This window comes from Lynx canadensis, chromosome C1 (assembly GCF_007474595.2).
Source record: "Lynx canadensis isolate LIC74 chromosome C1, mLynCan4.pri.v2, whole genome shotgun sequence".
Taxonomy (NCBI): domain Eukaryota; kingdom Metazoa; phylum Chordata; class Mammalia; order Carnivora; family Felidae; genus Lynx; species Lynx canadensis.
The window spans coordinates 78,179,914-78,194,110 of NC_044310.1; the positions used below are offsets into that span (position 1 = coordinate 78,179,914).

A 14,197-nucleotide genomic window follows, 5' to 3' on the forward strand; every position below is an offset into this window, starting at 1 on the left:
TTTCCATTTGGGCTAGGAAATTACAGTCTAGACTTTTAGCTCTATTCTTCTGGCTCTATTCTAGGGATGATATAACCTGTGCATAAACTTTTGATCTGGTAATGTTATTTTTTAAAGCTACTGGGCTTTCCCATCATACCTGTGTTTCCATTTCCATCATCCTTTGTTTTATTTCTCTTATTTCTGCCTGAGTTTCAGCTTCTCTAAGTCGAATGGTCATCAGTTCATCCTGTAACTCATTCACAGCATTCTTCTTTGGTGGATCTTTCCACCTCCCAGTAGTACGAGCTAAGTGGCGCTGAAAGACAAAAAATTAGGTTACAACACATATTCCTAGTATCAAAATAAGAGCTAACTTTCCTGAGCACTTACTTCATGCCCAGTACTATATTAAGCATTATGTATACATTATTTTATTTAATCCCCAGAAAACCTTAAAAGTTAGGCAACTATTATCTTCATTATACAGGTCAGAAAACAGAAATGGCAATTAAGTAACTTCAGAAAGGTCACAAAGCCAATAAGTGGCAGATCTGGAATACAAGCTCAGATATAGTTCAAATCTGTTTATACTATGGATTGATTATTGTAAAGAATATAATTTTCACCCTCAATTTTTTATAAGAGAGATTTCCACAATGTTAACTAAATCCCAAGCAAAGAAAAAAATGGGGCTATTCATGAATTATGGAGGTAATATTAGGAGTGTTCTCAAAATATCCATGGTGAAGGATCAGTTTTGTTGTTCTTAATTTCCAGTTTATTGCTGCCTGATACATTTATGGTAATGTCAAGGACTAATTTCAGTCTTTGCTAGATGTAGCCACACCCCAATTTCAAACCAAAGTCACTACTCTGAAATGGTATATACTGTTTTCTTCTTTCCGCTCTCCCTTCTGTCTTCTAGATTTTTTTTTAATGTTTATTTATTTTTGAGAGAGAGAAAGAGACAGAACACAAGAAGGGGAGGGGCAGAGAGAGAGAGGGAAACACAGAATCCGAAGTAGGCTCCAGGCTCTGAGCTGTCAGCATAGAGTCTGACGCAGGGCTCAAACTCACAAACCAGGAGATCGTGACCTGAGCCCAAGTCTAATGCTTAATCAACTGAGCTACCACAGAATCTTCTAGATTGTTTTTTTTTGTTCCTTGTCAAGAGTTTCCCTCATATGTGAATAAATTTGAGGACATATAAGTGACTGATTTATTTTGTGAGATAACCAATTTTCAAAAGAGGTTACGAATGTATAGACAAATTTATACTGGTATCACCCTTGGGCTGTTTCATACTGATCAATGGATTTAGCATCAGCAGAAGAAATATGTGCTGTATATGCTATATAAAGGAAAATTTTCGTTCTTTAGAAGAAGTTATATAAATCACAATGATACAGTAACAACGTGACTTGATTTCTATTTTATCTTTTATTTATTTATGAGGATTTAAAAGGGAGAAGCAGCTTGAAGGTACTTTCAACTTATAAGTGCTCTCAGATTTTTACATTTCAAGGAACTTTCTCACTTTAAACTCAAATCCTGGTGTTGATCATCAGCTACTTCAGACTCACACAAATTGGATACTCCGGTTTTACCCACTTTCTAAAAAGCATGCAAAAATATACTGATATACCTGCCAGTGTTCCTCTAAATCCTTGACTTGTTGTCTAAGTTCTTTCAAACCCATAATAGCTTCTGCTTCTCTCAGTTTCACAGCAATGAGTTCTTCCTGAAGCCTTGCAATGTTATTCTCATCAGGAAAGGAGTTGTTTCTCTAAACCAGAAAAAACATAACTTGGGATTTTTGTTAATTTAAAAAATAAAATAAAACATATATAATAAGCTATTTTGGCCCATATGTAACTGCACTTCATTTTACAGTTTTACTGAGATATAAATCACAAACCATGAAACTTACCCTTCAGTGGTTTTAAGAGTATTCACAGGATTGTACAACCATCATCACAATCTGCTTTCAGAACATTTTAATCACCACAAAAAGAAACATTATAACCATTAGCAGTCACTCACATTTTCCCTCCCTCAACCCCCGGCCAACCCCTCGTCTACTTTCTGTCTTTATGGATTTGTCTATTCTGGACAGTTCATGCAAATGGAATGTGGCCTTTTATGATTGGCTTCTTTCACTTATGTTTTCAAGGTTCATTGCTTTTTATTGACAAATAATATTCCCTGTGTGTATATTCTACATTTTATGTATATTCTACATTTTATCTATCCATTCATCCAATGACAGACATTTAGGTTGCTTCCACTTTTCGGCCATTATGAAAATGCTGCCATGAATATTAATGTAAAAGTGTTTGTATGGACCTGGTTTCTAATTCTCTTGAGTTTTATACTAAGGAGAATTGCTGGAGCAGAAGCTAATTTTGCACTTTTTAAGAAACTGTCAAGCTTTTCCAAAGCCAATGCACTGTTTTACAATCCCACCAGGAATGTATGAGGGTAATTGTGCTTAATTTTGAGGACAGAGAAAGTCTAACTCTGCTTTATTAGTAAAACACTAATCAGCGTTTTGAAGCAACATGATTAAAAATGTTTTTCAACATGACAATAAGCTTACTAACCTCTGATTAGGTCTCCAAACAAAGCATGAACAACATTTACATTTTAAAGATTTATGGAAAAGAAGAGTCCAAAATCCTTTTTGTTGTATTTTTTCAGCATGTTACTTTGGAAAGGAGTGTAAAATCTTTGTACATTAGCCACTATTTATATCAGGATTAAGAAATTAACACCAAGGTGATCTAAATATTTGCTTCAAGAGTACAAGATTTAGACTGATTCCTTACCATACTGACAGACCCATCTTGGGATACAGTGTAGCCCCTATTACATTGCTCTGTGCCATGACCAAGAGATCCTGAATTAGGCTCTAGTAAAAGCTCCTTAGGTAAACTTAAGTACTACTGAGATTTCAAGTCCTGAATCTGTGAAATTTTCTATCTAAAATATTTCATGGTAGGATGAAGATTTTAGCCCACAGAGATAAAAAAGTTATTCTTGCCAACTACACATTTTTATGATGGACTATAAATATCTTCCAATTGAAAACCAGAAATTTACTATATATTCCTACACAAAGAATTCCTGTATTTCCTACACAAAGAAATTAACCATAGGAAGCATGAAGCCTTCTAATTTCCTTTCTACTCTATAACATAAATACCAACATAGCTACTTAAGAAATCTACTTTTATAATTTTTTTTTAAAGCTTGTTTATTTATTTTGAAAGAGCATGCATGCACGTGCAAGCACATGTGAGCAGAACACAGGCAGACAGACGGAGAGAGAGAGACTCCCAAGTGGTCTCCACATGGAGCCTGATGCAGGGCTTGACCTCATAACTGTGAGATCATGACCTGAGCCGAAATTAAGTCAGTCGCTCAACCAACTGAGCCACCCAGGCACCCCAAGAAATCCATTATTAAACTGGACCCAAGGATACTTATTCCAAATTTTCAAATTCCAAATTTTCAAAACTGAACGATCCAGATTCTTATCTACATCACAGAACCCAAGGTACTCCAACTTAGAAACCAAATATTCTGTTATACATTTTTTTACAGCATTCTTGCTGGCTTTTTTCTCAACAAATAGGAGAAAAAATTCTCCAAAAATAGTGTAAAAATAGCAATCAGTTTTCTAGCAAAATTATTCCACTACTGATGGTAGTTACACCTGCTTTAGTTCATAAAGAAATAAGAACAACTTGAGGCTATCTGTCATGTTCATTATTTATGAGGCTTTTCAAAAAATATTTTTAATTTATTTATATTTATTTTGAGAGATAGGCGGGAGTAGGGGTGGTGGGGAAGGGGCAGAGAGAGAGGGATGCAGAGAATCCCAAGAAGCCTCTGTGTCAGCAGAAAGCCCAATGCAGGGATCGAACTCACAAACAGTGAGATCATGACCTGAGCAGAAACCAAGAGTTAGACACTTAACTGACTGAGCCACCCAAGCGCTCAGGCTTTTATTCACATAGCTAGATACTATAAAGATAAAAAGAACACTTAACATAGAGCCCAAGCCATCAATGATTTCATAGAGGACAAAAAAGAGATTCAGAGTTTGTGATCTGGAACACAGACTCTCAAGTCTGAGAGTTACAAGAAATCTAAAAGCATTTCTATTTCTACTAACTTATCTAATCCTTAAAATTCTTTAGTAATCCTGAAAAGAAGTAAATTAGCTTCCCTAAATATGCCTTGGGCTAAGATCTTCCTACATATCCTGAGGTGGCTTATGTAGCTAGCAAAGTTTTAACAGTTACACGCAGATGAAATTTTTTCTGACACGTTTATGTATTAGTCATATCCCACTAGATGAAGATACTATAATATTTGAAGACAACCATTAATATGTATTCCCTAAGTTTCTCTTCTTCAACGTTTAAGTATTATTCATATCAACATTACCCTGCTTGTCTTCCTCTAAAAGGGCTCTAATGTTTTTTGTTTTGCTTTTTTAACCCTTAAAAAAAAGGGGCTTTGAGTAGTATGGCAACAACAAAGAATAACTAAGAATCTCATTTTCTTTGTCCTTTCCTCTCTTAGTAACTAGTATGTAAGGTTTCCAATGTATGAAAACACCAAGTCCAATTTAACTGCTCAATAAATTCATCTTATCACATGTCCCCTCTAATTTGGGAGTGACACTATTTATATTGTTCTCACCTTCTCTATATCCAGGACCTTATCCTGCATCTCCTTTAGTGCACACTGAGACTCAGCTTCACTCAGACGAGCTTGGACCAATTCCTTCTCTAGTTGCAGCACAAAATCTTCATTGTAGTTGGAATTGCATTTATGCTACAAGTTATAGACGTATGATGAAATTCCACAGAAGTATGAACATATACATACAATAAAAATAAATGCAATTACACAATACAGTTATTAAGGGTAACCAAATGTAAAAGTTCCATCTACCCACTACTTCCAGCTTATCTCCTCCAAATGATTTTCCAAGGAATAAAAAAGTCCAGGCTTGGTATCTATAAAGACGATCACATTATTTTGTGTTGGTAACTATACTAAACAAATTATACTAAATTATATTATACTAAACAAATCTAATTCATGGAAGATAAATGTCTCCTTTTATTTTCCCATCCATCCAAATACTAAGAATTTGTTCTGACTCTATAGACATGCTCTGTACAGTAGGGTAGCCATTAGCCACATGTGGCTACCGAGCACTTGAAATGTGGGTTGAAATAGTCCATACTGAGAAAGGATATAAAATACAAACTGAATTTTAAGACTTAATATGAAATAAAAAGGCAAAATCACCTCATTAAGCATTTTTATATTGGTTAAAGGTTGAAATAATATTTTACATACAGAGTTTAAGAATATTAATTTCTTCTATAATTATTAAGTACTCATTTTAAAATGGCATTTTAAAATGCATATGTGGCTCACATTATATTGCTATGGGACAGCACTGTTACATGCTACAGAAGTACACAGTATAAAAAAAAGTAAATATTTAACTGAAAATTCTCTTTTAATGTAACAAATAAAAATAAGGCATCCATAGTAATATGAACCATCCTAAATTGCAACAGAATAAAAATGTATTTGCTCTTAGAAATGTAGATCTCTTTAAGGATATGCATGAAAATCACTGCTAGAAACAGAGAAAGGAGTTGCTGCACAGAGAAATTAACCATGGAAGCATGAAACCTTTCCATGTCCCTTCTTGCTTTTTAATGTGAACACCAATGCAGCCATTTAAGAAATCCCTTTTTAAACTAGTTTCTATAAAAAGCTGTTTAAAAAAGCAAAAGACATATAATTCACCATTATGTAAGACTTCCTAAAAGAAACTATTATTTCCCATTTAATTTACACAGTAAAGAAAAAGAAAATCCCAAAAGAGTCACAGAGAACCACCTCCTATTGAACTAGCTTGAGTAAAGATTAGTTCCTTTCACTCTTCAATATATTAGGAATAAGACAGATATCAAATTAAAACTTTATTTTAAAACTAGTAAATGCTTAATTAAAACATGATATTCGCTTTCTCCAGTTACCCAAAAAGATGATTTTTAAATATTAATAGTTCACTTACTAAACAAAATGAGGACTTTTTAATTCAATGTATTACACATTGTTTCTTCTAGTAATTTTGTGGCACCATTAAAACAGTATTTCTATGTAAGGAGTACATGTGTGGCAGGTATTATCACTTTAGTAAATACTTACCTTGCTAAATAGGGAAAAGGCACTCTTTTGTAATGACCACATCCAAACTGGAAGCGCCGTATTTTTTGTTTAATGAGATCATGGTTATTTCATGAGTAATACTAGAATTTTTTGCCTTAATCTAAAGCCCTGACAACTGTAGTTCGGGTTTGTTTGCCACAATTTTATATTAGGAGATACCCAGGAAAATATCAAACCCAAATGATCTATATGAGAATGAAATCACTGCTCTGGTATAAACCAAGTGATATAACTAAGCACAAAAAAAACTATACTAACATTGGGGACACATTTTTATCAATAAAATTTATAAAACATCGAATTATCTTCTATTGTTCAAGGAATAAATTCTAAATTCCATAGTTTACACACCTTATTTCTCCTTTCATATTTCCCTTCGAATTCAGGGTTGTTTCTTAATCCACTGTAAACTAGCTTTAGTTCTCATCCTGTACTGAAACTGTTCCAATCACTAACAACATCAATACCCAGTAATGGTATAAAAAACTCAATGGAAAGTTCTTTTATTCAGCTCTTACCTTCACTGGATAGTCTACTGAATTTGACTGACCATTGTTAAAACTTTTTCAATTTTGAGGTGCTACTCCTCCATAGTTCTACTGCCTATCTTCTCTGTTGCCTCTGCCAATTCTGCTACTTCATACAGGTATGTACGATTATATGTACATGTACATGTGTATGTGTCTATCAGTCCCCAGGGTTTCAATATTGTGTGTTTTCTCTTAATCTTTCTGTTTTCTTATTTTGTAGATTCATCCTATGTGATTTAATCCGCTATCTAATATAGTCTGTATGTATAGGCAGTATTAGCTGTTATCTCTATGTAGTCAGTATAGGCAGTGGATGAACTTGCCAAGGAAAATCTATGTAACAGTAAAAAGGGGAAAGTAGAAGGAAAGAGAGAAGGTAAGAAGGAGAATATGATGAAACTCTAGGGACAGTACACACATAGATACACAGAGTATATAAACTCAAATCTGTATTTTCAGCCCAGATCTTTCTACTAAGCTATAGATCCGTATTTACAACTAGATACTGGTTTTCTCTGTCTGGTTGCCTGCATATTCACCTCACATTCAACATGTTACAAGTCAACTCCCCATCTTTTCCTCCTCGTGTATATACTATTTCTGCTAAGGATCCCACCATCTAACAACTGGCCAAGCCAAAACTTTCCCTCTTCTAGTCAACCCATAACATACCCAAACCTTTTCTTCCAGGTATCTCTTGAATTTGCTTGCTCCTCTCCATCTTCATTGTCATTGTTTTTATTCATGCCCTTTCTCTGAACTACTGCTATATTCTTAAATAAATTCCCTTTAAAAAAAATTTTTTTTCAACGTTTATTTATTATTCAGAGACAGAGCAGAAGCATGAGCATGGGAGGGGCAGAGAGAGGAGGAGACACAAAATCCGAAGCAGGCTCCAGGCTCTGAGCTATCAGCATAGAGCCCGACATGGGGCTGGAATTAACAAACCGGGAGATCATGACCTGAGCCGAAGTCGGACACTCAAGGAACTGAGCCACCCAGGCGCCCCACATAAATTCCCTCCTAACTATTGTAGCACTTACAGCATTATTCAATATTTTGTGTTACATACCATAGTAAATTATAATAAACACGGGGCATTTTTACAATTCTACCACCTGCACCAAGTAGATGTTTTCTGACCCTATTGTTTGGAGCTTGAGGAAGTTTTGATTCCGTGTCTATTAATACAAATATGTTAATGAAAATTATACAAGCATTGATATACTTAAAAAAAAATATTCAGAATGAACCTAACACCACTAAGTTAATTTCACCCAATTATCAACTTCCTATATGGCAATTATTCCTGTCCACTTATATTCATATGCATTTTTATTGGACAAAAAGTATTTTCATTGGAATCATTCTTAATATTCATATAGGCTCTTCATTTATTGTTGCAGCTTAGGGAGTTAGAAAAAGTTCTGGCATTTGTTTGGTTGGCTGAAAAATGGACCAAAAGGTGGCTCACAGCGAATGAAGTGGAAATGCCAGACGTGCCTTAGTTTAATGTAGAGGAAGGGAAAATTGGTAAAAAATCTGGGGAAGATATAGACAGACCTCTTTCAATGGGCTAAAAAACAAAAAGACATTTATTTGTTTCCCCTGTGAATGCTCACCAAAGGGTGACCTCAGCAGAGAATTTTAAAAATTAATTGGATAAGATGACCCATTCAGTGGTTACCAGTCAGCCTCTTTCCTCAGCCACCCAACATTGTCCAATAGGCTTATGAACATAACAGCCATGGTGGGAGGGATGGAGGTTATGCATCTCAGCAACACAGACTTCCATTCACCAAGGTTATGGTCACTGATGAGAGTCCACTCTGCCAAGAGCAAAGACCAACACTGAGCCTCTGATATGACACCATTCACTGGGGTAACTTGCCAGCTATCTGGTGGCAGGCAGGTTACTTACAATGGACTGCTTTTATCATGAAAGGGGCAGCATTGTTCTTATTGGAATAGACACTTACTCCAGATATGAATTTGCCCTCCCTGCACACAATGCTTTTATCAAAACTATCACCTATGGACTTACAGAATGCCTTATCCATCATCATAGTATTCCACAAAGCATGGGCCCATGCTCATGGAATTCACTAGTCTTGACACGTTTTCTAACATTCTGAAGCAGCTGGGTTGACAAAACGGTGGAATGACCTTTTGAAGACTAAATGACAGTGCCAGCTAAATGGCAGTATCTTGCAGGGCTGGGGCAAGGTTCTCCAGAATGATGAATGTGCTCTGAATCCACTATGTGGTGCTTTTTCTTCCACAATCAGGATTCACAAATCCAGGAATCAAGAGGTGGAAACAAATCTGTCTGGAACACAAGAAGGTCCTTTAGAGAGTCTCTTAGTATTACCACACCCTGTGATTAAGGTCAATGAAAAACCAGGAAGGATTACTAATGGCCCAGACCCTTCAGGAATCAAGGTCTGGATTACCTCACCAGGCAAAAAATCATGACCAGCTGAAGTGCTTGTTGAAAGTGAAGGGAATACAGAGTGGGTAGAAGACAGTTATAAATATAAGCTACAATCACATGACAGAAATGAGGACTGTTATTGTCAAGAGTACTTCCTTCTAATATTGCAAAGAACATGTGTTTTCTTTCCTCTTTTATTTTCTTATCATATAAGATGCAGGGACTTTATATCAAAGTATTTATTGTTAATTTTACATCACAGTATTTAAGTTATAGGATATCAAGAAGGGAAAACATTACTGAAAGACATTAACTTCTTTTCAGGGGAAGGTGTTAGTGCATTTTCAGTTGCGCACAGGATAACCGTATCATGTTAGGCAGAATTATGACCTTGTTGCTGTCTTTATGTAAATAAGTATGGTTTAAGGAGATGCACATGGTTGTGAAGTTGACAAGGGTTGGACTTATCATGGTTAATTTTTTGTGTCAACTTGACTAGGCCACGGGGTCCAGATTAAAACATTACTTCTGGGTGTTTCTGAGGGTGCTTCCAGAATACTTAGTACATTGCCCTCCCAATGTCATTGGGCATCATCCAATCCACTGAGGGCCTGAACAGAACAAAAAGTGGAAGACACATTCCCTTGCTGCCTGCCTGAGCTGGGACATTGGTTTTCTCCTACCCTTGGACTGGAATTCACACCATCAGCTTCCCTGGCTCTTAGGCCTTTGAACTTGAACTAGAATTACACCACTAGCTTTCCTACAGAGGGTAGATCATGGGACTTATTATCCTTCATAATGACATGAGTCAATTATTCTCAATAAAACTATGTATGTGTCTTACTGATTGTTTCTCTGGAGAACCTTGAGTAATATAGGGTAAATTTTACAAATAAGATTAAATATATTGATTTAGAAGTTTTATTGTTCTTTGGGTTTTGGTCCATTTCAAATTTGACCCATTATAGCTTCTGCAATTTAACTCTTTTTTGGTTGTTATTTCTACCATTTCCAATTTTTTTTGGTTCAAATTTATTTATTTCTTCTTGTTTCAAATCTTTGCAGATCTAAATATGGTCAGGAAAGTGATACTTATGTCAGTGTTTAGTCTACTAAAAATTTTGCCAAGTCAGATTTACCTCTAAGTTTTGGTTTTTATTACTAACAGCCTATGACATTTCTCAAGCAAGCTGGTAGAATAATGGAATAATGTTAACATTAATCCTAATAATAGGTACCATTGAGCACTCATTATGTGCCAGGTATTACTGTAGAGTATCAACTTCCTTAAGTCTCAGCAAGCCTCTATTATACACAGAACTAAAGAAGTACCCTGATTAAGTATACACAACCAGTGAGTGGAAGAACTGGCATCAAAGTGGCAATGTTAACATATGCTGCTGTGGACTATAAACTACCTGTTTCAGTGTTTGGGGTTGTTTTTTTTTTTTTTTTTCATTTTACACAGGAAAAAAGAAAATGTTATTTATAAAACAGAGATTTGTTTGTTGAAGCCTTTTCACTCACTCACACTGGAAAAGGAGATGTCAGGAAAGGTGACTGGCACTACAAAGCCTGGGGAAAAAAAAAAAAACTGCAGCAAATGTGGGTATTGTCACTTCCTTACCAGGACAAGTGCCATGAGGGGTAGAGGCTGTGAAACAGGTGAACACTGTGAACTTCCTAGTTCCATGTCTATTTAGGAGAACTGAGCATGGCTGGTCTACCTCATTCTATAATTTTTCCAGACCAAATAGACAAAGAAAAAACAAAAAACTAAAATCCTAAAACCAACAACATAACAGCAAAAACTTAAATATAAACCAAAACAAAAATTGGACTTTCATGAAGTTGACTTGAGATCAGGAAAAGAATGATCAACTTTTGAGAGGAAGGAAGAGAAACATCAAAGCCAAGCTCAGAGGTTTAACAGCACCTATCACACTGTGTCCAAACCTTGACCATTTCTGATACAGCTGTTCTGTTGTAAAATGTTCCTCTTCCACTCACTATAAACCTGGTTTTAAAGTTTATGGTAACAACAAAGATGATAGCGACTTGTATCTACTGAGTGTTCATTAAGTGGCAGGCACACCTTAAGTGCATTGTATTCTCACCTAACTTTCACTACAACCTCTACTTTCCTAATAAGGAAACTAAAAAGTCACACAGCAATTGGCAGTTCTGTTAATTGGGAGTATGGACTACAGAGCCCATGTTCTTAATCTTTAAGCCACATAAGGGTTGAAATATTATTAAGGCAATTAATATACTGTTTTAATATGTACTGTTCTAAGAATTAACGGTATAGTATTAAAAATATAAGTATCTTGGGGCGCCTGGGTGGCTCGGTCGGTTAAGCGTCCGACTTTGGCTCAGGTCATGATCTCATGGTCCGTGGGTTCGAGCCCCGCATCGGGCTCTGTGCTGACAGCTCAGAGCCTGGAGCATGTTTCAGATTCTGTGTCTCCCTCTCTCTGTGACCCTCCCCCATTCATGCTCTGTCTCTCTCTGTCTCAAAAATAAATAAACGTTAAAAAAAAAAAATTTTTTTTTTTTTTTAAATATAAGCATCTTGGGGCACCTGGGTGGCTTAGTTGGTTAAGTGTCCAACTCCTGATTTCCGCTCAGGTCATGATCTCACGAGTTGTGGGATCAAGGCCAGCACTGGGGTCTGCACTGAGCATGGAGCCTATTTGGGATTCTCTCTCCCTCCCTCCCTCTCTCTGGCCTTCCCCCGCTCTTATCTCTGTAAATAAATAAATAAACATTTAAAAATATATAAGCATCTAAAAATAATGTAAACATCTCACATAACGTTCTTATAACAAATTCTTACGGGGGCATGGGTGGCTTAGTCAGTTAAGCAACCGACTCTTGATATAGGCTGGGGCCATGATCTCACAGGATTGAGGCCCCTGTCAGACTCTGCAATAAAAAGCGCAGAACCTGCTTAGGATTCTCTCTCTCCCTTTGCTCCTCCCCCACTCACATTCTCTCTCTCCCTCAAAATAAATTAAAATCATTCAAAAAATCTTAAAAAAAAATAAAAAATTCTTAGAAAAGTGTATTTCATATTCACATTCGTAACCTGGACAAATATATGGTTTATCAAATGAAAACTGCTACAGTTATGATGGCTGGTAAGTCAGCAAGTGACAATTTATTTAAAAGTCTATAAATAATGAATGACTTCTCAGGGCACCTAGGTGGCTCAGTCAGTTAAGTGTCCGACTCTTGGTTTCAGCTCAGGTCATGATCTCGCAGTTTCATTAGTTTAAGCCTCGTGTCAGGCTCTGTGCTGGCACTGTGGAGCCTGCTTGAAATTTTCTCTCTCCCTCTCTCTCTGCCCCCCCAACCTCCTGCCACTCATGCTGTCTCTTGCAAAATAAATAAACTTAAAAAAAATTAAAACAAAAAATGAGTGACTTCTCTACACTTAACATCAAGTTCACCTTTGTCAATGAATCTCAATGTTTCTGTGACACCAGCAATACCACTCCAATGAAACAGAATTTTGTTTAGTAGGTGAAGCCTCTGTTTTTCAACTCCATATGCTTTTCTGGCATTACAAAAATTACAAAAGTGAGTCGGAAAACCCTTAGTAATCTTTTTTGTTTGTGTCTTGAGTAAAACAAACAAATGAATTCTCACATTCAATGTTTGAAGACTATGTGAGTGATACAGTGAAAAGCAAAAATTTGTGTTTAGTGGAGAGGTTTCTTATATTATGAAAAAAAATCCAAATTGGAAAAAGGACTGTCTACACAAATATATCAAATATCACCTGAATTTAATTATAAATCAAGCAACTGAGTTCAAAACCTGTTCACTATATGTTCTATTTAGGAACCCACACACTTCATGGAACTCTGTATTCTTTTTTGTAGTTTTTAAAACAACTTTAATTAAACAATTAACTGTGTATTTTTTTTATTGTTTATTTTTGAGAGAGAGAGACAGACAGAGCATGAGGAGGGAAGGGGCAGAGAGAGGGAGACACAGAATCCAAAGCAGGCTTCAGGCTCTGAGCTGTTAGCACAGAGCCCAAAGTGGGGCTTGACCTCAAGAGCCGTGAGATCATGACCTGTGCTGAAGTTAGACACTTAACCCACTGAGCCAGCAAGGTGTCCCTGTAACTAATTTTTAAAATATCTACCTCTATGTATACAAACAATGACAGCAAGTTTGGCTGATGTGCTACTGCACTGTCAGAACTAAACTGTGCTTTTTATAGTAGGTAAGCAAACAATATTTGCTGAATAAATTAGTCAACTCTTGGTTTAAAAAACAACAACACGAAAAGTACAGCACAGGGAATATAGTCAATAATAATATAGTAACTTTGCATGGTGACAGATAACTACACTTACTGTAGTGAGCATTTCATAATGTATGGAACTGTTGAATCATCATGTACTATTGACACTAATGCCAACTACATTCTGATTAAATAACAACAAAACTCCCCTCTATTATATACTTTATGTTAACATGGGTAGTGGTAACTGAAGACTGCAAAAACAGCCTATAAAATCTATTTGTTTCAAAAATAACCATAATTTATACTAGCATGGAAATATGGTACATTTCTACAAAGCACCTGAAAAAACTATTACACAAGGCAAGTAGTCCAGAGTAGGAGTCTATACCACAAAACAAAGACAGAAAGGAAAAAATTAAGTAAAAAATCATAGAAACAGACTCATAGAGAACTGGTGGTTACCAAAGGGAAGAGTGTAGGGGATGGGTGACAGAGGTAAAGAAGATCAAGCAGTACAAACGCTCAGTTACAAAATGAACAAGTCACAGGGATGAAAAGTACAGCGTAAGGAATGTAGTCAATAATACTGTAATACACTTTTATTGTGGGTAAGCATTTTGTAATGTATAGAATTCCTGAATCATGAGGTTGTACACCTGAAGCAAACTTAATGTGTCAACTGTACTTCAATTTAAAAAAGAATCTGTATCTTGC

General features: G+C 36.0%; 1 protein-coding gene across 3 annotated transcripts in view; it reads right to left on the reverse strand.

The window, feature by feature from the left end:
* Positions 1 to 14,197, reverse strand: part of EVI5 (ecotropic viral integration site 5) — a 237,856-nt gene that overhangs the window by 88,162 nt on the left and 135,497 nt on the right. For all 3 annotated transcript variants that reach the window (XM_030323539.1, XM_030323540.1, XM_032594340.1), the window contains 3 exons: positions 4,696 to 4,830; positions 1,628 to 1,768; positions 140 to 298 (listed from right to left, as the gene is read on the reverse strand). In XM_030323539.1, coding sequence (XP_030179399.1) covers positions 140 to 298; positions 1,628 to 1,768; positions 4,696 to 4,830 — 435 coding nt within the window. The remainder of the gene's footprint in view (positions 1 to 139; positions 299 to 1,627; positions 1,769 to 4,695; positions 4,831 to 14,197) is intronic.